Source organism: Lathyrus oleraceus, chromosome 3, assembly GCF_024323335.1.
Source record: "Lathyrus oleraceus cultivar Zhongwan6 chromosome 3, CAAS_Psat_ZW6_1.0, whole genome shotgun sequence".
Taxonomy (NCBI): domain Eukaryota; kingdom Viridiplantae; phylum Streptophyta; class Magnoliopsida; order Fabales; family Fabaceae; genus Lathyrus; species Lathyrus oleraceus.
Window position 1 is genome coordinate 170430434 of NC_066581.1, and position 24398 is coordinate 170454831.

The following is a 24398-nucleotide window of genomic DNA, read 5'->3' on the forward strand; positions in this document are numbered from 1 at the left end:
CCCGCACTGAGTTGGAATCTACTGGGAATGCTGAGATCACTTGGGCTGTGTTCAGAGAGAGATTCCTGAGGAAGTATTTTCCAGAGGATGTTAGAGGGAAGAAAGAGATAGAATTCTTGGAATTGAAGCAGGGTAACAAGTCTGTTATTGAGTATGCTGCTAAGTTCACAGAGCTGTCGAAGTATTATACTCCCTATGCTGAGGCTGCTGGGGAATTTTCCAAATGTGTGAAGTTTGAGAACGGGTTGCGTCCCGAGATCAAGCAGGCGATTGGGTATCAAAGGATTAGAGTGTTTTCTGATTTGGTTGACTGTTGCAGGATTTTCGAACAGGATTCCAAGGCTAGAGCAGAGAGCTATCAGCAAAGGGTTGATAGGAAAGGTAAGAGTCAGAATGACCGTGGAAAACCGTATGCAGCTGGCAAAGGTTTTCAGAGACCGAGTGGGATGAAGAGGCCTAGTGGGGGAGACTCTAGTGCTCCTGCTAAGTGTTACAGATGTGGTCAGGCTGGACATCGTATCCATGAGTGTACCAGTAATGAGAAGAAATGTTTCAAGTGTGGAAAAGGTGGTCATTTAGCTGCAGATTGCCGGTTGAAGACTGTAACTTGTTTCAACTGTGGAGAGTTGGGTCATATCAGTCCACAGTGTCCTAAGCCGAAGAAAGAGAATCAGTCAGGAGGCAAGGTTTTTGCTTTATCAGGTTCTGAGACTTCTGCAGATGATCGTTTGATCCGAGGTACGTGTTATATTAATGGCTTTCCTCTTGTAGCTATTATTGACACATGTGCGACTCATTCCTTTATATCTTTGGATTGTGCTGTGAAGCTTAAGTTAGAAATATCTGAGATGCATGGAAGTATGGTGATTGATACTCCTGCGAAGGGTTCAGTAACTACTACTTCGGTTTGTCTAAGTTGCCCTTTGAGTATTTTTGGTAAGGACTTTGGGATAGACCTTGTGTGTCTTCCGCTAGTGCAGATTGATGTTATTCTGGGTATGAACTGGTTGGTGTTTAACCGAGTTTCTATCAACTGTTTTGATAAGACAGTGATATTCCCTGAGAGTGAGGAAGGAAAGAGTTTGTTTCTATCAGCAAGGCAAGTGAATGAGGAGGTAGCAGATGGGGCAGAGTTGTTTATGCTGTTAGCGACTTTGGAGGCTAAAGATAAACTGGTGATTGGCGATCTAGCTGTGGTGTGTGATTTTCCTGATGTGTTTCCAGGAGAAGTGAATGAATTGCCGCCAGAGCGTGAAGTTGAGTTCTCGATTGATTTGGTACCTGGTACTAGACCGATATCGATGGCTCCATATCGTATGTCTGCTGTTGAGTTAGCCGAATTGAAGAGTCAGTTGGAAGATCTGTTGGATAAGAAATTTATTCGTCCGAGTGTGTCACCGTGGGGTGCACCAGTGTTATTGGTTAAGAAGAAAGAAGGTACTATGAGGTTGTGTGTGGACTACAGGAAACTGAATAAAGTGACGATCAAGAATCGGTATCCTTTGCCGAGGATTGATGAGTTAATGGATCAATTGGTTGGTGCTAGTGTGTTCAGCAAAATAGATTTGAGATCTGGGTATCATCAGATACGTGTGAAAACTGAAGATATTCAGAAGACTGCTTTCAGAACAAGGTATGGACATTATGAGTATTCTGTAATGCCTTTTGGTGTGACTAATGCGCCTGGAGTATTTATGGAGTATATGAATAGGATTTTCCATCCGTATCTAGATCAGTTTGTAGTAGTGTTTATTGATGACATTTTGGTGTATTCGAAATCTGAAGAAAAGCATGCTGAGCATTTGAGGGTGGTTCTGGGAGTTCTACGAGAAAGGAAGTTATTTGCTAAACTCTCTAAATGTGAATTTTGGTTAGAAGAGGTTAGTTTTCTTGGTCATGTGATTTCAAGAGGTGGTGTTGCTGTTGATCCTTCTAAGATAGAAGCGGTGTCTAAGTGGGAAGCTCCGAAGTCAGTTTCTGAGATAAGGAGTTTTCTTGGACTTGCAGGTTATTATAGAAAATTCATTGAGGGATTTTCCAAGTTGGCGTTACCGTTGACAATGTTGACTAGAAAGGGGCAAGCATTTGTTTGGGACTCAAAGTGTGAAGAAGGTTTCCAAGAGTTAAAGAGAAGGTTGTCTACTGCTCCTATTCTGATATTACCGAGTTCGTCGGAATCGTTTGAGGTTTATTGTGATGCTTCATTGTTGGGTTTGGGTGGTGTGTTGATGCAGAATAAGCAGGTTATAGCTTATGCTTCGAGACAACTGAGAGTTCATGAGAAGAACTATCCGACGCACGATTTAGAGTTGGCAGCCGTGGTATTTGTTCTGAAGTTGTGGAGGCATTATTTGTATGGATCAAGATTTGAAGTTTTCAGTGACCATAAGAGTTTAAAGTATTTGTTTGATCAGAAAGAGCTGAATATGAGACAGAGGAGATGGTTAGAATTCTTGAAGGATTATGATTTTGGTTTGAATTACCATCCGGGTAAAGCAAATGTAGTGGCTGATGCGTTGAGTCGGAAATCATTGCATATGTCTATGTTAATGGTTAGGGAATTGGATTTGATTGAGCAGTTTAGAGACTTGAGTTTGGTGTGTGAGAGTACTCACAATAGTGTTAAATTGGGCATGCTGAAGTTAACAAGTGGTATTTTGGACGAGATCCGAGAGAGTCAGAAATCCGATGTGCTTTTGGTTGATAAGTTGACTTTAGTGAATCAAGGTCAAGGTGGTGAATTCAGAGTTGATGAGAATGGTGTTTTGAGATTTGGTAATCGAGTGTGTATTCCGGATGTTACTGAGCTTAAGAAGAGTATTCTTGAAGAAGGACATCGTAGTGGTTTGAGTATTCATCCTGGAGCTACGAAGATGTACCATGATTTGAAGAAGTTATTTTGGTGGCCGGGAATGAAGAGAGAAATTGCGAGTTTTGTTTATTCCTGTTTGACTTGTCAGAAGTCAAAGATTGAGCATCAGAAGCCGTCTGGGCTAATGCAACCGTTGGCTATTCCAGAGTGGAAGTGGGATAGTATCAGTATGGATTTTGTTTCTGGTTTGCCGAGGACAAGTAAGAATTTTGAAGCCATTTGGGTGATTGTTGATAGATTGACGAAATCGGCTCATTTCATTCCGATCAGAATGGATTATCCGTTAGAGAGGCTAGCTGAGTTGTATATTGAGAAGATTGTAAGTTTGCATGGTATTCCGTCGAGTATTGTTTCGGACAGAGACCCCAGATTTACATCGAAGTTCTGGGAAGGTTTGCAGAGGGCTTTGGGAACTAAGCTGAGGTTGAGTTCTGCATATCATCCGCAGACTGATGGTCAGACTGAGAGGACGATTCAGTCATTAGAGGATCTTTTGAGAGCGTGTGTTTTGGAAAAGGGAGGTGCTTGGGATGGTTATTTGCCTTTGATTGAGTTTACCTACAACAATAGTTTTCATTCGAGCATTGGTATGGCACCGTTTGAAGCTTTGTATGGTAGGAGATGTCGGACACCTTTATGTTGGTATGAGTCCGGTGAGAGTGCTGTGGTTGGACCGGAGATTGTTCAACAAACTACGGAAAAGATTAAGATGATTCAAGAGAAGATGAGAATTGCTCAGAGTCGTCAGAAGAGTTATCATGATAAGAGGAGGAAGTCACTTGAGTTCCAAGAGGGAGATCATGTGTTTCTTCGTGTTACTCCGATAACGGGTGTTGGTCGAGCTTTGAAGTCGAAGAAGTTGACACCTCGATTTATTGGTCCTTATCAGATTTTGGAGAGGATAGGAGAGGTAGCCTATCGTATCGCTTTACCGCCGTCACTTGCGAATTTGCACGAGGTTTTTCATGTGTCTCAGTTGAGGAGGTACATTCATGATCTGTCACATGTAGTCCAAATAGATGATGTACCGGTGCGAGATAACCTGACTGTTGAAACGTCACCTATGAGGATCGAGGATCGAGAATTGAAGCAATTGCGGGGTAAAGAGATCGCCTTGGTGAAGGTAGCTTGGGGAGGTCCAGCAGGTGGCAATGTGACTTGGGAACTTGAGAGTCAGATGAAGGAGTCTTATCCGGAGCTGTTCGCTTGAGGTATGTTTTCGAGGACGAAAACTCTTTTAGTGGGGGAGAGTTGTAACACCCCAATTAAAATAAGATAATTATTTAATTTAAATTAATATTTTATTTATTAATTTAATTGAATAATTGGAAGTTTGGATTATTATTTTATTGGAATAAAATAAGTTGGAATAATAAAAAGTCCCATTTTTGGTAAAAAGGGTTTTGCACGTGAAAAGGAAAACACAGAGAAGCGGTTGAAAGTGGAAAAAGGCAAAGAGGCAGAAAGGGCAAAAAGCCAGAGAACGAAGGTTGAAGGAAGGAGAAGCTTGGAGCTCGGAAGCTGCCGGATTAACTCAAGTAAGGGGGGTTTATCATCGGTTAAAGGGTATTATATGATAATATGTACTGGGTAGTGATAACCATTGGTTGTATCTCTGATTTGATTGATGCATGATGAATTTGTGAAAAATTGGATGAATAAAATTGGATGATAATTGAAAAGAATTCGTAGGAATTAGAAGAGATAATGTTAGGATTGGTGAAGATGAATAGAATATGATTCGTGTAGATGATATGGACGATTATTTTGTGTAATTTGGACTGTGGAAGGTTGGATCGGATAGGTTTCGTAACAGAGAAAGCCATAGCAGATCTGAGAGTTCTGGTTTCTGGTCATACGCGTATGGCACTAGGCAATACGCGTATGAGCTGGCTGATACGCGTATGGAGGAGGCCTTACGCGTATGGGAGAAAAAGATGATATTTTGAACGTAAATTGGTCTCTGTTGGTACGCGTAAAGGGAGATTGTTACGCGTAGCATACGCGTATGGGATAGGTGATACGCGTATGAGTTGGGCGAGGAAATGCGCAATACGCGTATGAGAGTGGGCATTACGCGTATGGGTTTGGCCAGGTTTGGGCAATACGCGTATGAGAGTAGGCAATACGCGTATGGGCAGAATTGTGATTTTCTGTGCTACTGTTGTGCAGTTTTTGGTTGTTTAGGCTGAGTGATGCGACTTAGCTGAGGCATGAGGTGATAGGGATCATTTCCCGTTGTTTTGAGTAGTATAGGTATTAGTAGAGTGAGCTAATACTGTGTTTGATTATGTGGCATGATATGATATGCTTTTGTGATAAAACGTGTTAATGATGTGTGTTGGTATGCATGATGCTGTGATTGTATCAGTTGTGTATGCATTTGTGAATAGACTGTTTTGTGGCTAGAGTGTGAGCATGTGTCTATTCTGAATTCGTGGTGATGTTGCAATTGCTAGGTGATTAGCTTGCACATTGTGGCCCATTTGGGGTGGTAGCTAATTCCCATGGTGAGGAATTAGTGAGTTTAGTAATTATTGGAATGTTGTTGATTGTTTGCATGCTAGGTGAGTAGCGTGCATTTCATGGCCCATTTGGGGTGGTAGCTAATTCCCATGGTGAGGAATTAGTGAGTGAGTCACTATGTCTCAAATGAGTGGGACTAGTGAGCTTGGTAGCCGTGCCTGGATTTGGACGGTGAGGTTGAACTATATGTTCACAAATAGTCGGTACCGCATGCATAGAGTCTCATTGCATAATAAATGTATGGCATATAATATGAATGGATGTATTCCAGTATTATATGTGTTGTGTGTTGTGTTGTTGATGTTGAGTATGGTTGAGATTATATATATGCTATATGTTATTGTTGAATATGATGTTTGAACGGATACTGCCGTTGCTGAGTGTGTAGTCTGGTTAGGGTGAATTAATGTGTTAATTACTTAGCATTACATGTTGTTCTATAATGCTTGTTATATTGATTGAGGAACTCACCCTTACACCTATTTTTCAGGTAACGAGAAATGAGTTGAGTAGAAGCTAATGCTTGGAGTCTAGAGTAGTTCTTATGGGTCATGCTCTGATAGATGTAACATCGGGAGGGGATGTCTTAATTGATTTGATATTGGTTGTTGATGATTTACATGTATTGTGTTACATGTTTTACATTGAGTTGAATTTTATTCCGCTGCGAATTATGCAAAGAACCTTATTTTGATTAAATAAATGAGCATGACAGGATATTTTAATGATTTTTATGAAATGATTGTGTGACACCCTTCGGGGCATAATTACTCTGATGAATATATTGTTATTTTAATTATAATAATTTGGGGTATTTAGAAGGGTGTTACAATTAGCACCCCTCACGTCCGTTGTACTCAACGGGAACCATTATGTTAATTATGCATGTTAGTGTTAGCTTGAAATGTTAGGCTTCTCAAGATATTATGAGGGAAAGAATAATAGGATCAAAAGAAAAGAGAAGATGTTTTTGGATTTTTTTGCAACGAAGGGAACTAAACCTAAGTTTTTTATTAATGGGTCTGACAAGATTTCGCAATCCTGCTCCTACGTATCTCAATAGGGAACTCAAGGCTTACGTAGTTCTGGGTAGAAAAATATTTGTTTGTTGGTCTATTTTAGCGAAAGCTATATTGTATTAATCGATGAAAACATTGTTTCACCCAAAACAGATGAGGAGCAGATGTATACCACACATCGAATAGATTTACAAATCAACATTCGGAAAAACGTCACTTATCTCAACTCAACAATTATGGTCGAAGCATTGCTTTACATCACCTTAAGACAAGGTATCTTTCGTTTATGAAAAGGTTTTTCTAATCACACGACGACGAAAAAAGGAGTTTGATTGGTTGGATGTATTTTTGGGTTTGAAAGACGAGTATTTATGACTTGCAAGCTCTTACAACTTGGGTCTAAGACTCGGGATTACGTCTGGACCTTTCACCTAGGTAATATTTTTTCTTTCAATTTTATTGAGAAAAGAAGTTTAAATATTTACAAGTATTTTGAAGAGAAGACGAAAACTTATGGCTTGCAAGCTCTTACAACTTGGGTCTAATATTCGGGATTACGAATGGATATTCGATCTAGGATAATCTTTTTCTTCAGATTTTATTGAGAAAAAAGGTTTGAATATTGGAGCATTTTGAAGAGAGGACGAATACATAAGGTTTGCAAGCTCTTACAACTTGGGCCTAATATTCAGGATTACGATTGGATATTCCATTCAGGATAATCTTTTTCTTCATATTTTAGTTAAGAAAATGGTTTGAAATTAAATTTAAAATGATTAATGTACAAATGTTTGAAATTATTAAAAATTAAGTTGATATTGCTTAAGAGCTCATTTTAAGAAGGCCCAAGAGTAAGCCACGGGACTGAATGCCAACTGAAACCGAGAGCAAACTGAATTTAGCTCTAAGCTAACTTAGAGTGTATTCATGTAAGAACCATTCTATAAGAAGTTGAGCTAACTGAATCTATGCGTCCAAACAATTTTTGAAAGTTAAATTGAATTTTAATTTCGAGATCACAACGCAATAAAAAATCAAACAACAACAATAGAATATTCACAATATTATTTCAATATTACATGATGTATATGAAGCTAAAAATTAAAAAAATAAAATTAAAAAATAAAACCGCAACAACAATATATATACATAATAAATAAATAAATAAATCGAAAGAGAAATTATTCAAAATTAAGCAACACTATTATAAATAAAACATAAAAACTATATATACATATAAACTATAAAAGAGAAGAAAAAAAATAATATATTAAACAAATCTAAGTAAGACTAATATATAAAGGAAAAGAACAATATTATATTATAGAAAAATAATGTAAAGAGATTGGAAATTTTGGTTGCATGTGACAATCTATGTTGACAGTAAGCCAACTCAATTATGAACCAACATTATTAGGGAACCTAAAAATTTAATTTTTTGTGATAAAATATTTTACTTTTTTCCTCCTAAATCGATGTATGCGAATTAATGTCACACGTTACAATATTAAAACTTTATTTTATATACCTCACTCAAAACACTTATTATATATATAACAAATCTAAGTAAGATTAATATATAATATATATGTAAAAATTATATAAAAATAATAATATAATAAATTTAAGTAAGACTAATATAAAAAAGAAAAACAGTATAATATATATAACAAATTTAAGTAAGACTAATGTATAATATATATGAAAAAAACTATAAAAGAGAAAAGAAAAAAAAATAGTACAATAAAAGTGGTAATATATAATATGATGAAGTTGGTGTGTGTGTTATTGTAGTATGGGAGATAAGGGATAGGATGTTAGGTTGTGCTTATAGCATGGTGTTCATATGATAGAAATGAAGTGAGTACTTTTCATAACAGGATGGTGTTGGAAGAAAGGAAAAAAGGTTGATGTATGGAGCTCAAGAGAAAGAAGAGGAGGTTAAAAATTGAATAAACAAAAACTCTCAGCTTTTTAGAAACAAGAGCTGGTTCTTATCCCTTTTTCTAATTTTTCAAAATCAATGATACTATTGCTGCCTGGATTGAATATATGTGTTTGAATTTTTAGAAAGAAAAAAACCAACTATTGGTGGGCGCCGTGTTTAGTTGAATTTTCTGTGTTCCCCCTTTCAATGCCAAGTATATGATTATATAGTAGGCACATTAGGGTTGTCAACTTATTTAATACCAACAATGCCCCTTGGAGTGTTGTTAATATAAAAATAGTTGTAAACAAATTAGATTAAATAAAAATAATACTAATACAAATAAATAAAATTAAATCGGAACAAAAACATAAAAAATTCTAATTAATTATTATAAACTTTTTGACAAAGAAATAAAAATAAAATCACTCAAGATGAATAAATTTTGGGTACGAAAATGCTCGAAAAATTAAACTGATTGTACCAAAATGATCAACACGAAATAAATCTCTTGGAAACATACAGGTTTTTGTTAACTTTTGAAATAAAAAATTACCGGTTTAAACGCTCAGACGAATCAAATTATGACCGGAAAATTAGCCGAAAAATAAATCAAGCACATCAGGCTAAACTACGCGAAACGTAGATTAATAAAACGGATGTCTGCAAGCTTGATTTGGAAGTTTTTTTCTCCGCTGATTTGACGCACATTCAAAAATTAATTCCATCGGTCTGCCTGTAGAGTTGAAAGTTCATTCGGGCTGACATTTTAGGTATTATACGAGATGCAATGTATGCTATAATGTGTAGATGATGTAGATGTTAATATGATTGTATTGATTTATTGAATGAGGGTCAAAATTGGGGTATGACACAAAGCTCTGAACGGTAAAAGAAAATAATGTTGCTGAAGAAAAATAAAAGACAAAATAGAATTGCTATGAAAAAATGCAGAGAGAAAAAGGTCTTCAAAGTTGGCTTCAGAGAGAAAAATTAAGCATCCTGTAGGTTTCCAACTTCCATCCTTTTATATCCCCCATTAGGTCATGGTAGTTGAGAGAAACAAGGATGACTTGGTTGAGTGAGAAATCCACGGGAAAGTGGCTGAGGAACGAGAATTTAGGGCCTGTTGGATCACTTCTGTTGACAGTTTCAAAGCGCTGATTTTGGCCGCATGACGTTCGTGATGGCCTGTGACGGTCGTCACAGGCTTAGTGACGGTCGTCACATGCACAAAGTTTGTAGTCTCTGTTTTTCTATTTTTCTGCTGCTTTCTTTTTTGTTTCTTCTTCTTTTCCTTCCTTTTCTATACTTTGCTCATTTAAGCATGGGGATTGAAATACATGCAAAAATAACTCGAACACTTGCGGAATAATCGGAATATAAATGAAAGTGTTACGATTTTTGAGTGTAAATCAAGGCAAATATACGATGTATTTTCGCGTTATCACTATCAAACCAAGCTCTTGGTACTTGCTTCAGTCCATAGATTGCTTTAGATAGCCTGCATATGTGATTAGGCCTGGGTGGATCAATAAATCCTTCAGGTTGATGCATGAACGATGTTTCCTTGAGATATCCATTTAGGAAAGCATTGTTAATGTCTAGTTGCCTGACTTCCTAGTTGAGATAGACTGCAATTGAAAGAATGATATTGACAGTGCTAGCTTTGACTACAGGGCTGAAGGTTTCTTAATAATAAATGCCAGCTGTTTATTGAAATCCTTTGGCGACTAGCCTAGCTTTTCTCCTTTCTATGGTACCATCTGACTTGTATTTGGTCTTGACAACCCATTTTTAGTCAACTATGTTTTCTTCATCTTGATAAGGGACTAGGGTCCAAGTTTTGTTAGACATGAGTGCTTAAAACTCCTTTTGCATTACTTCCTTCCATAAGGGCCTTGAGAGAGCATCCTTGGCATTTGTAGGTTCCATTGTATCTTTGTAGGTCTCAGCTAAACCAATGTAAGGAAGCTTTGGCTAGTGAATGTCTGGCTTGCTTCTGGTTTGTATGATGCATGCATTGCTTGCTTCACATGTAATTTGCCGGGTTGTGTCAGGTTGTATCTCTGGATGAGTTGCATCATCTAGTACAATATCTTCTGATTATTCTGTGATATTATTGTCAACTTCTGTGGCATTGTTGTCATCTTGTGATTGTTGCTCAATTTATGAGTCAGCTGAGTTCACTTCATCTGAGATGTCTCCTTCAGGGATTGCATTAGTGATAGGATTACCTGCAGGGCACAAGGGAAAAGAGAATGATGGATTGTTAGTTGTTTTTAGAGGACCTCTTATATTGAGAAACCCATCATGGGCTAGGAAGTGATCTTCATTGAAAATAACATGTCCTGATATGAAGATCCTGCCATGGGAATTGAGACATCTATACCCTTTGTGAGAGTTACTATAGCCTAATAACACATATATGGTTGTATGAAATTGCATCCTGTGTTGATTATAGGGTTTGAGGCATGGATAACAAGTACAACCAAAGGGTTTTAAGAGCTAATAGTCAGATTCCTTAAGAAGCATGAGTGAGTAGGGGGTCTCATTTTGGGTAACTTGAGATGGAAGTCTATTTATCAGGTATATTGCAGTGGAGAATCCTTCCCACCAATATTGGAATGGCATTTGAGCTTGTGCAAGCAGAGTTAAACCAAACTCGGCTATGTGTCTGTGTTTTCTCTCAGCTCTTCCATTTTGCTGAGAGGTATAAGGACAAGACATTCTAAAACATATGCCAGATTCTATTGCAAGTCTCTGCACTTGTTTGTATTCACCACCACCATCACACTGAGTTACTTGAATTCTCTTATTGTATTGATTTTCACCCAAGGCTTTAAATTGAATGAAAGCTTGCACAGTTTCAGACTTTTGTTTTAAAGGATAAATCCAAGTGAACCTACTAAAATCATCAACAAAATGCACATAATATTTGAAACCAGAAGATGACATTATTGGTGCAGGGCCACATACATTAGTGTGAACCAACTCAAGTGGTTCCTTAGCATGAGATAAAGAAGACTTAAAGGGTAAAAGGTGCATTTTTCCATATTGACAGGCCTCATAAAAACTAAAGTGATCACTAGGTGATACTTTGAGATTACAATTTTTCAAGACTTTGTATAATGTGTTGTTGTTTGGGTGACCAATTCTTCTATGACAGCTCTCCCTGACAGTGAGAGCTGGTATAATCCATCTTTAAGTATTCCTTTTAGTACTTCCTTCCATGTCAACTTGTCCTTCACAAAACAACAATTATTATTAAACTCAACAAGAATGTTATTGTCAGAAGCCAATTTAGATACACTTAATAGATTTTTGGTAATGCTAAGCACATATAGTATATCATGTAGATTAAGTGACTTGAGTTTGGAAGAGTTTGTGGCTATAATTTCTAGTTGCTCACCATTTCCAATAATCAGAGAGTTCTTACCATGATGTTCATTTATTTCTTGGAATTTTTCAATTTGACGTGTCACATGATTGATTGCTCCACTATCAAAGTACCACTCATATTCTTGATTGGTTCCTTGTGATGCTAGGAATGCAGATTTCTCTTCCTTTTCTGCTGAGTGATTTGATCCGGAGTAGGTTTTGTCAAACCTATAGAAGCACTACACTGCTGTGTGACCAGTCTTTGAGCATACTTGACAGGTAGGTTTAGAGAAACTGCCTCTACCTCTGCCTCCTCTCTAACCTCTCGATTTTAAGCCTCTCTAATTTCCATTTGAGCGATGGAAGCCAAGTCTATTGTTTCTCCAGTTTACTTTGTAATTAGTCTTGTTTGCAGCATTTGCTGATGCATTGAAAGTTAAGTTGTTAAAGGAATTAAGCTGCTCAATTCTACTCTCAAAACTCAGCAATTGAGATTGTAAATCAATCCAACTGAGATTGATTTGATCAAAGAGCTTTACCACTACAGGATTGTACTCAGAATCCAATACATTCAGTGTTTGAATGATTAGATATGAGTTGAGATTTGGATTTCCTGCCAATTTGAGTTTATCAGCAAGATTTTTCATCTTGGACAAATAATCATGTATTTTCATTTCACCTTTCCTGGTACTATGGAATTCTGACTTCAGGTAGGTGATTCTAGACCTTGTATGTGCTCCAGCTAGACTTTGGGCCTCCTCCCAAAGTTGCTTTGAATTTTCACAGTGCAAAAGTTGTGTTGCAATATCTGCAGTCATGGAGTTCTTTAACCAACCTAGAAGTTGTTGGTCATAAGCTTGCCAATCTTCAAACGAAGGATTCGGCTTCTTGCATGAATCTGAATTTGTGACATATTACTCAGGACACTCCTTTGTCCCTAGCATGTATCCTTCAAGTCTGCAGCCTCTGATGATGGACAAGACTAAGGACTGTCACAATGGGAAATTATCTTTATCCAACTTGACAAAGATAGTTGATGGAAGATCATTTTTGTTGTTTCTATTTGCAACGGATGCCATGGTTTTTAATTGGATCACGAGCCTTTTGGAAACAACGCTCTGATACCAAGTGAAGAATTATAATATGTATAAACTTATGATGATTCTATTGATCAGTAACATACACCTATATATAGATGAGAAGGGAAGACATGATCCTACAATTAAGCTAGTATTGATGGTTACACACTGAATATGTAAACACAATATTATAGCCTATAATTAATACATAAATGCTATTGACTATACATTAAACAATAACGACACGATGTTGATATTAAGGAATCATGTGTCTAATTCACATAAGTAAGAAGCCTTATTTTATTTACTCAATATTATTCACTCTATAAACAGATAATATATATTCTATTTTAGAAAAACAACAATTTTAACTATGAATTATTTTTACTTTGGTGGATATACGGTTTATGTTTATTTCACCGAATTTTTTTATTTTTTTATTTTATTTAAATTTTATTTTACAAAATTTAAAAATAAATATTTATTTATTATATTGATGATATATTATTATAATTAAATTATTATATTTATAATAATATAATTATACAATATTGTAAACATTAATCAGGGGTTAATCCCCTTACAAATGATCTGATATTTTTTAGGGGTTAATCCCCACACAAATACCAAAATATATATGTATTTGTTAAGGATTTAATCCAAACAAATCATTGACACATTGCACTATGCGTTTTGTCCCTCCCAAATATCAAAATATATATATATATATATATATATATATATATATATATATATATATATATATATATATATATATATATATATATATTTTTAAGGGCTTAGCTCAAAACAAACATCGACGTGGCTGACCCCTAGCAAATAATTTGTGATGCTTTGTTTTATGAAGAGGATTTTGATATATATATATATATATATATATATATATATATATATATATATATATATATATATATATATATATATATATATATATGTTAAAAAAAATACATTTATTAAATATTAGAACAAATTTCTAAAACAAGAAAATTAGATTTTGTTAATTTGTTGTGTCCATTTCAATTTTAGAAAAGAAAAATAATTTTACATATATAACAGTAATTAGGTTTGTGGAATATTAGAATAGATTTTTGAAACTAAAAATTAAATCTTTTAAATTTGTAAATAATTAAAAATTGAAATTTATAAAAAAAACATTATATGAAATTCATATATAATGAGCAAATAAAGAAATATATATAAAGAAATCTCTACCTAGAGTATGCATTCATAAAAATGTAAAGGGGTCAATGTTGAATTGAACTTTTATATATTATTAATAGAAAAAAATTGATAATAAATAATTTTAAAAAATGGAATAGTATCATATAGAAAAAGTACAAAAATATATTGAATCCAAATAATTACTAGTAATTATTACGTAGCATGTTAGTGTGGAAAGGCACAATGAACCGTTAACAATTTTGCTAGTACTGTAATATATATTCTATTTTAGAAAAACAACAATTTTCATCATAAATTATTTTTACGTACAATTTTTTTATTTCACCTTTAATTAAGAATATTTTTATTTTTATAATTTTATTTAAATTTTATTTTATAAAATTTAAAAATATATATTTCTTTATTATATTGATGATATTTTCTTATAATTATGTTATTATATTTATAATAATATAATTATAATATATTTTTTTATACCATTGTAAACATTAACTAGAGTTAAACCCCTTATAAATTACTCACACACTATGTTAAGGTGTTTGTCCCTCACAAATACCAAAATATTGATTTAGGGATAACATTTTATTCTAATCTTTCAAAGATCGTTAAAATCAAATAGTTAATTTTGTAATAGATAATCAATTATTTAAACACCCAAATTAAAGGATTAAAAATAAATTTATGCCTATTAAATATTAGAACAAATTTCTAAAACAAGAAAATTAGATTTTGTTAAGTAGTTGTAGATTCTATTTCAATTTAAAAAAGAAAAATTATTTTACATATACAACGGTAATTACATTTGTAGAAAATTAGAATAAATTTCTAAAACTAAATCATTAAATCTTTTAAATTTGCTAATAAGTAAAAATTGAAATTTATAGAAAATACATTAAATGAAATCCATATATAATGAGCAAGTAAAGAAATATATATATAAAAATCTCTAGAGTATGCATTCATAAAAATGTAATGGGGTCAATGTTGAATCGAATTTCTACATAGTGTTAACAGAAAAAATCGATAATGACTAATTTTAGAAAATAGAACAGGTACCATATATGAAAAGTAAAAAAAAAAAATTAATCCAAATATATACTAGTAATTATAACATTGCATATTTGTATGAAAAAGGCACAATGAACCGTTAAGAATAGGTGGCACCAGCACAATAGGGTTTGGTGGAAGAAATTATTTCTGAAAAGGCATAAGAAGGGTATATGCCATTGAATATTTTTGTTATAAACTCGAGTTTGTTTATTTTGTTTCAAACCAGAATTTGTTTTTCTCATCCGTTGTATCTTCTATTTTCTATACCCTATAAAATCTTCTCATTCTCTTCTTCTCTTTCACACACATTTCATTCTTTATAGTTTCTTCTTACAGCAACATAGTAATATCTTCTTTCACTTCATGGTTTGCTCTTTTTATTTGTCTCTTTCTATCATTATTTTTTTCTTTGTAGTAACAATAGCATTATCATCTATATCTCATGTCGCATTCTGTGCATGTATCATGTCACTATCACACAATGATTTTTAAAAATAGTCTAAAAATTTGTAATAGTTGTCGCTAGAATAATCAAATTTGATTCTTGGTTCCACATTTGCAGGGAAAGCAATAAGAGAGAAATATAACAAGTTCCGTGAATTTAACTAGAAAAGTCATGGCAAAGGACCAAATTCAGGTGTTAAATGCACTTGATGTGGCAAAAACACAATGGTACCATTTCACAGCAATCATCATAGCTGGTATGGGCTTTTTCACAGATGCATATGATCTCTTCTGCATATCCCTTGTTACCAAGTTGCTCGGTCGTATATACTACCATGTTGATGGTGCAGCGAAGCCGGGAACATTGCCTCCGAATGTATCAGCGGCTGTAAATGGGGTTGCTTTCATTGGAACACTTTCAGGACAGCTTTTCTTTGGTTGGCTTGGTGATAAGTTGGGTAGGAAAAAAGTCTATGGTATGACACTCATGATTATGGTTTTATGTTCAATTGGTTCAGGCCTTTCTTTTGGACACACTCCCGAATCTGTCATGACAACTCTTTGCTTTTTCCGCTTTTGGCTTGGATTCGGTATCGGTGGAGACTATCCTCTTTCGGCTACCATAATGTCAGAATATTCTAATAAGAAGACTCGTGGTGCCTTCATTGCTGCAGTCTTTGCCATGCAGGGGTTTGGAATTTTGGCAGGTGGTATATTTGCAATCATAATGGCTTCCATATTCAAGGCCAAGTTTGATTCTCCGTCTTACGCGGTTGATCCAATTGGTTCAACAGTTCCACAAGCAGACTTCATTTGGAGGATAATAGTGATGGTAGGAGCACTCCCAGCTGCATTGACTTACTATTGGAGGATGAAGATGCCAGAAACTGCCCGTTACACCGCTTTAGTAGCTAAGAACACGGCACAAGCAGCAGCAGACATGTCTAAGGTTCTACAGGTTGATATTCAAGCGGAACCAGAGAAAGAGGATCATTCAAAGGTTAAACCATATGGCTTGTTCTCAAAAGAATTTTTAAGTCGTCATGGACTACATCTTCTTGGTACAGCATCCACTTGGTTCTTGCTTGATATAGCATTTTATAGCCAAAATCTATTCCAGAAGGATATCTTCAGTGCAATTGGTTGGATACCTCCAGCACAAACCATGAATGCACTTGAAGAGGTTTACAAAATTGCGAGAGCTCAAACACTTATTGCTCTTTGCAGTACGGTTCCAGGCTACTGGTTTACCGTGGCTCTCATTGACAAGATAGGAAGATTTGCGATTCAATTGATGGGATTTTTCTTTATGACTGTCTTCATGTTTGCGCTTGCCATTCCTTATGATCATTGGACTCAGAAAGATAACCGAATAGGATTTGTGGCATTGTATTCTTTGACCTTCTTCTTTGCAAATTTCGGACCTAATGCTACCACATTTGTTGTACCGGCTGAGATTTTTCCGGCTAGATTCCGTTCTACTTGCCACGGAATATCATCCGCATCCGGAAAGCTCGGTGCTATAGTTGGTGCATTCGGGTTCTTGTACTTGGCACAAAATAAGGACAAGAGTAAAGCAGATGCAGGATACCCTGCAGGTATTGGAGTGAAGAATTCATTGATAGTGTTGGGTGTGGTTAATATTTTGGGATTTTTGTTTACTTTCTTGGTGCCAGAGGCAAATGGAAAATCATTGGAAGAGATGTCAGGTGAGAATGAAGAGGAGGAAGTTGGAAGCAAAGATGTGGAGCAATCGCATGCTAACAACAGCACTGTTACGCATATTTAGTTATTGTTTTTTAAGTATGTTATTAGGGACCATTCATTGCGGAATCTATAATGTCTCTAAACATGGTACCATACACACATCACTCTTTGTGCAATTGGTGTAACGGCGCCACTATATGACTTGTACTGTTTTATAATAACAACATCAATGCAAGAGTGAGCAAAAAATAAATTCATATTTATGTTAATGTGTGAGTGCTTTTTCTATATATTTTATTCACTATTTCTCCGTCTGAGTGGTGTAAATCTTCACTAATGTAATGATACAAATTTAGATATAATAGACTCAGCAATGAATGGTCCATATATGCTCCTAATAATAATAATATAGCACTAGTAGATTATGAAAAAATAAACATAGAAACCTTTAGAATAGATGGATGGGTATAAAATCTCAACTTTAGTGTGAGTAGAGCCTTTTCAGCAAATAATTAAGCAAAATAATGAGTCGGTTATGTAGTGCAAACCATAATGTTTGTGACAATGAAAGAATGGTTGAAATTAAAAGCTACAACACCCATCAACAATTCAATGATTTTACCAATTGGCGTTATTATTTCAATATTTCATATAGTAAATAACATCAATGAATGTTACTATTGACGTGTCGAACTAAAACTAAAAATTGTTTTTGTTTTGGGCAGCTCGTAAATCCCAAAGACGAAACGTAAAAATTGTTTTTGTTTTTGGCAGTTCATAAATCCCAAAGACGAAACCTACAATAGTAAAACAAAGATAGCAAGCGCGAAAGAATATGCAGGTATCTATTCTCCCTAAGCACGTAGTTTTACTTTTAGGAATTTTGTCAGTCATCCAAATTAATGAGACGGTTGACAAGGATCAACACCTCACTCAACACTTTCTATTTTAATAGATCTCATTATTTAAGAGGAAAAACACGTCATTTTCAAGTATTCTCTTAAGAATGTGTGGTTGGGTCTAACTTAACCCTACAAAACCGGTTTGTAGGGTGAAGATTGTCCTCTCCTATAAACACATGTTCAGGCTATAGATTGTCCGATGTGAGACTCTTAACACTCCCTCTCACGCTCAGGGTTTGCGTATGGGGCGTGAAACTAAATGGTGGGTGCCCAATAGATCTTAAACGAGGCTCTAATACCAACTTAAGAATGTGTGATTGGGCCTAACTCACCCCTATAAAACCGGCTTGTAGGATGAAGATTGTCCTGGCCTATCAACACATCTTCAGGCCATAAAATGTCCGATGTGGGACTCTTAACATATTCAAATCCATTCTTTCTCACACATCACTTCTTATTCTCTCATTGACTTAAGTATTGGAGTGCTAACTTGAACGTCAACTCCCTCTCTATCGCACTGAAAGCTCAAGTCCACTGTAATAAGCACACATTTATCATTCACCGAACAATTCTGGCTCCACCACGAAATAGTGACTCCATTTGTGGGAAACAAAATTTGGTTCTCGCATATCTCCATGTTCATATCTCTTATGATCTAGAGATTTATATCTTCTCTCTTCGAAGTTCAGATCTCTGTTTCTCGGTCTTTTTCATCAAATTTCAACTTTCTTTCCAATAGACCTTCCTTCATATTCATTAAGCATGGTGTCATCAAAAGACTCTGGACGTGTTGTTCAATGACAAACTGTCGTCGTAGTTGCTAAATTTGTTATAGATTCACTTCCTCTTCCTCAAATATAGAACGCTTTTGTCTTGGTAGCACATCCTTCTAATCCTTAACAACAAGATATTAATCCATAAAAAGTCGGTCAATGAGTCTTTCAAACTCTCATGTTCTTCAGATCCACATAGAAATTTTATCACGTAGAACCTTCTTGTCGATCTCTGCCACTAACTACGATATCTGAACAATAAACGATCCCCAATCTTCAACTATTACAAGCTAACCTCAGGGTGCAAAGAGCGACTGGTCTGCTGAACAGTGCTTACAATGTATTGCATAAATAAAATTTACAATTCTTGGAAGAAAGGTTGTTTATAATTTAAGAGAGCCTACAACACGTCCAACAAAATAATAGTATTGTGTGAGAGGCGGCCTCCCATAAAAATCAAGCCCCTGTTCTCGAGTCAGCCTCTATCATGGCAGCTACTCCAAGAGGAGAAATCCCGAAGTCACCACCTCACAATCGTCACCATGGTCACAAGACTCATCTTCCTGATCCTGAAGGGGAAGCGGTAGCCATACTCCTCTAGAGGTCCTTAGTCCTTGAAGGAAATAGAGGTATGACGAAGACGCTTCGGCCCCAGAGCAAAAAAGAAACCATATGTCTGCTCACATCCTCAATAGTAGGATTCTAAATTCAATTGAGAAAAATCTAAAACTTCAAAGCAATGATGGGAATGGGGACACAAACAAACACATTGAGCACGTAGACAACATGTTAGACTATTATCACGCCCATGTGACAGTAAAGTGCATGCTTTTTTCACTAACTTTGACTAGATCTATAATGAATTGGTTCAATATCCTCCTAGACGGGAGTATAAATTCTTTGAGAAATATATGTGAAGCCTTCAATCCCCGAAAGAGGAATCCCACGACAATGGTCATACTCAGTAAGATAAACCAAGAGAAGAAAGAGACCTTACACGAGTTCATTAACCACTTCAGGAAAGTGGCAGTAGCTATTTGGGGCATGGATGACGGATTGAAATGCTAGATATTTGAAATGGAGCTAAGATAGGAATTTGTGTTTTAAAAGAAGATGGGGCTCGAGGAACCCCATACTTTAAAAGATTTATTGAGTAAGGCATTAAATTACGTCATTTATAAGGAAAAACTCATGGCTAAGAGAGGAGGTCGAGGTGCAGTGAATTTCAAACTCAATCGCACACCAGAATGAGACAGGGATCATCATAAAGAATAAGGAGTGTGTGACCCTGGGTCTAGATTCAACGCTTATACTCTCCTGAATACTTCGAGGGAAAATTTTGGAATAAGTGTGCAAACACCAAGAAAATGAAGTCGGGATCAAGAGTCCCTACTCGGTCAGGAAATCGTATCGTACAAACAAATCCAAGTACGTTTTGTTTCCATAACTATCACCATCATAACAAGAATAGCTACACCTAGGTGAAATATACAATAGAATGAATGATCAAAAAGAGGAAACTGACTGAATAAACTTGAGATAATATGAAAGGTCTATTCGCGAGTTTATGAGTCTATCGGAATAACTAACTTCAAGTGTACAATATATCGTGTAGTTTTAAAAGATATTGATCCCACAGAGACCAATAGTCAAATCTATTGTTTCTAATTGTTACGATGTTTATCTAAGGTGAAAGAATTAAGAATGGGACAAGATGAAATAATAAGTTTTAACAAATTCGGACAAATAATACTAGAACGTGGTTCGCATCAATTAGCAATATTCTTGATTGCTTCTAATAGGTTACTGTACGGGGCAATATTTGCTACCTTGAAAAGAATTTAATTGAACAGGAACTATCGTTTTCCCGTATTCAGAACCGGATTTTACTCCTTAATTTATACCGTCCATTGTCGCATATGGCCGAAGCATATTACATTAAAGTAGTAAATCCTATTTTAAGGAATTAGACTATTTACTTAGTTGAAAAGTGATTTTGATTGGTAAGTTTAAATAAAAAGGGTCCCTAGCTTCCGCTCAGGTGACCAGGTCCTAACCCTATAGGCGCGCGCATTCGCAAATAGTTTTAAAATCATCTTCTAGAAATATTAAACCTCCTAAGTAAATAATAAAGTGCTTTCGCAGTATTTAATAACCAAAAATAACCAATTTTAATCTTTAGTGTCAGACGACGTTCGATCTTACCCGACGTTTTCACGGCTCTACTTTCGTAGGGAATGATTAAATTAAATTCAGAAAGATTGTATAAAAACAAAACAACCCACAATTGAAATCCTAAAGAAGCAAAAGTTAGAGTACCGTCAAGTGACGATCCTCACCTCCCAGCCTCAATAAATTAGTTGGACATGCTTATGACAAACATGAAAACATAAGTTTAAAACTTAGAAGTAGACATTGCAAAAAAGTAGTTTAAAACAATACAGTGCAATAAATAAGGCTTGTAAGTAAAATAAGTAGTGTGAGGCAAGGTAAATAGAGTGCGAGTAAATAAATAAAGTTGTAATAAAATGCGAAATATAATAAAAATCTCCTCCAAGCGGAGGCTTGAATTTGGTACAAAATAAATTGTTGAAGACTTGTAAAGGAATATAAATGGCGGCAAGATTAAAATGCAGGGAAATAAAGTGCTTCAAACTTCGTACAAACTCAATACTATCTGGTGTTATAACCCCTCGATGTGACGAGTTATAACTTTTGACCGATAATTTAAGTGCTTAAGATTGTGCTAAACATGGATGCCTTTAAAAATGAAGCTTGAAGCCTATTTATAATGTTCCTAAAACCTAAAATATCATGTGAAGCTTTCTCATTTCGTGGGAGGAAAAATAGGGAAACATGGGAAGAGTGGAAGACCAAGTGAGTCCATTTTCTAACCGCCTGGCTTTCACAAAGGATGGTGAACGCCATGTCAAAGGGGTGAACGCCATTTTCCCAACGTGTGGAAAAGTTGGTCAATCCACCCATTGGTGAGTGGGACACATCATTTCTCATATGGCTTTCCCCATGGCGAACGCCATGTAGGTCGCCTTGTGTGAAATTTTCTATTTTTTCATTTTTTGCATCCGAATTGTTTCCTTTCTTCGCATATGGTCCCAATATGGTTAAATACCTGAAATATAGACAAAGTACCCACATAACACTAGAAATAGAGATAAAATGATAGTAAAACATATATAAAACGAGTCAAAATAACGGTGTAATTTGGTGTTGTCAAACTCCCACATACTTGAACATTTGCTTGCCCTAAAGCAAACACTTATGAAGAAGAAAACATTGGTGCCTTTGTAACTGCTCAAGGCTAAATACTTTAATCATTCAAAGTCATATTGATAGGTACTAACTCGTAAACCAAGGGTATTGTATCAACACATTTCGCGTTTGTGATCATAAATCTCCTATCTATACAAACCAATTCGCATTATGTCATGTTTCATCCTTTTTCATTCAGCCACAATCACATTAAGCTTGTTATCCGTTCACACACGAAAACCGAACCTGTTAGTGACCATGATCCATATTATGTCAAAAATTCTGATGAATATGCAATGTTCTTAGAGGTTTCACAACCGTTATGCTAAATGACCGGGCGAGGGTCACCTAACTTAGAAGGAAGATTCTTTTCTTTCTTTTTCTTATCTTTCCAGATTTTTGCTTCTCTTTTCTTTCTTTTTACCATGGGATCATTCACCTATTTGCATCGGTCCGCTTACTCGATGGTAATCCAGATGGTGCTGACTGCTATGATAAACTACTCAAGACTTATTTAGGGGCGAGATTTCAAGGTCGTGGCATAACAAGTATCCAAATTGATCTCGATAATTATGAGACTTACGGTGTTAAGACGATAATGATCTTTTGGGGGTTTTCCCAAGTCTTTATAACCTATTCGTAACTAGTCTAATAGCCATGAAATTTCAAATAACACTTATTTTCTTAAAATGATTTTTTTTGTATGGCTCATGAGGTGGAAGAATTAATAACCAGCAAAAACCACACATAAAGACTCGACAACATATGCAATGGCTAAAATAATAAATTTATCTAGAAACAGGGGAAGTAATAATCAAGACATGCAATGAAGATTAGAAAAATAAGCAAAAGCCCAAAAGCGCATGAGTGAAATAGCTGCAGAATAAAAGTAAAGTAAATTTAACGACGGCGGTGAGAATAAGTTCCTCCCTCACACAAGAACAAAGAATTGTCCTCAATGCCTAAAGATCTGCCGATGGAGTAGAGTTCTTGATAAATGTGTCACATCTGTTCCTGCATAGAATCCACGAAGTGATGTAGAACGTTACTGAGAGTTGAGATATCAATTTTTATGGCAGTAAGTTCAGCAGTAAGTGGGTCATGGTTAATGGGTTCAATCAGAGGTGATGAGGGGGCTTCTTCAGTATCAGATGATTGGTACTCTGCTTGATTTCCTAAAAGGTAACGCCAATTGTCTCTACTATGTACGTTCATCCTGTACGGGTTTGGGATAGTGAATTGGTGTACTGGTTCTTGAAGGATTGGAATCTTAGAGGTATTGGGTTCTTTTTGATCAGGTTATAACCATAGAAAGATTCGAGATACGCAACTTGGTTGCAAAGGCCTAAAGCTATGGCGATACGGGTGACCATACCGCCGACATAAATTTTCTCGACAACCTGGGCGATCATTTTGGCTAAACCTACCATCAAGAAAGCAGCAGAGTGCACGGAGCGAGATTGAAAAATATTGAATATGAGAAAGACCTCTTCTTTACTGACAGGTCCGATATTTTCAGCCTTTCCAAAGAATATCTGGGCCGCAGCCATCTGGAAATACCTGATGGCAGGGTTATGGATTACATGGGGGTTCATTCTTTCATAATCAGGAGGATAATCTTCAGTAATTCTACCCCAGAAAAATCGAGTTCCCTTTGTATATCATCACCTACTAGGACTTCGGTGTAGGCTTGGGGATCACACTGGAAGGCTAAAAGTCTGGATAACTCATTATGTGTGAGTCAGTATTTCTTCCCAAAGAGTCGGAAGGTAGCAAAGCCCTGGACACGATCTATTCCTACATTAGGTCTGTATTGGTAGGAGCTAAGGAATTCCAATGTCAGGTTCTTATAGGTTGGACGTTTGTGCAAAGATAAACGGTCCTAATTGAGTTGGTTAAACATATACTTTGCATTGTCGCAGATACCTAAAGCTATTAAGCTAGGGAAGTCAGGGTATCTGGATGGTGAAATGGTTCTTGTAGCTAAGACTTCATAGCGTCTTCTGTGAGCTTCGTTTTTGAAAATAACTTGCATGTTATCAGTACCTTCCATCTCTTAATGATTAGTATGCAAATTTAGTCTGGGTTAGGCTTGTAACGTAATCAATTAAAAGTTAGTCTTGTTAGTAGGAGTAAAATAAATCATCTTTATTCAAAGAAAAGGAAAAAAACTGCAAAAATATATAAAATAAATGATAATGAAATTGTGGGTTGCCTCCCACGCAGCACTTTGTTTAGTGTCGGT

The 24398-nt window shown here is 35.7% G+C and overlaps 1 protein-coding gene across 1 annotated transcript; it reads left to right on the plus strand.

The window, feature by feature from the left end:
• Nucleotides 1-15288: 15288 nt before the first annotated feature.
• On the plus strand, nt 15289-17445 carry LOC127126059 (inorganic phosphate transporter 1-4). The gene is made up of 2 exons (XM_051054908.1): nt 15289-15423; nt 15620-17445. Exon 2 carries the CDS (start codon nt 15674-15676, stop codon nt 17288-17290), a length of 1617 nt encoding a protein of 538 aa, XP_050910865.1. The 5' UTR covers nt 15289-15423; nt 15620-15673; the 3' UTR covers nt 17291-17445.
• The last annotated feature ends 6953 nt before the right edge of the window (nt 17446-24398 follow it).

What these genes read in the sequence shown, in the direction of transcription:
- LOC127126059 (XM_051054908.1), top strand. Translation starts at nt 15,674, where the DNA reads ATGGCAAAGGACCAAATTCAGGTGTTAAATGCACTTGATGTGGCAAAA.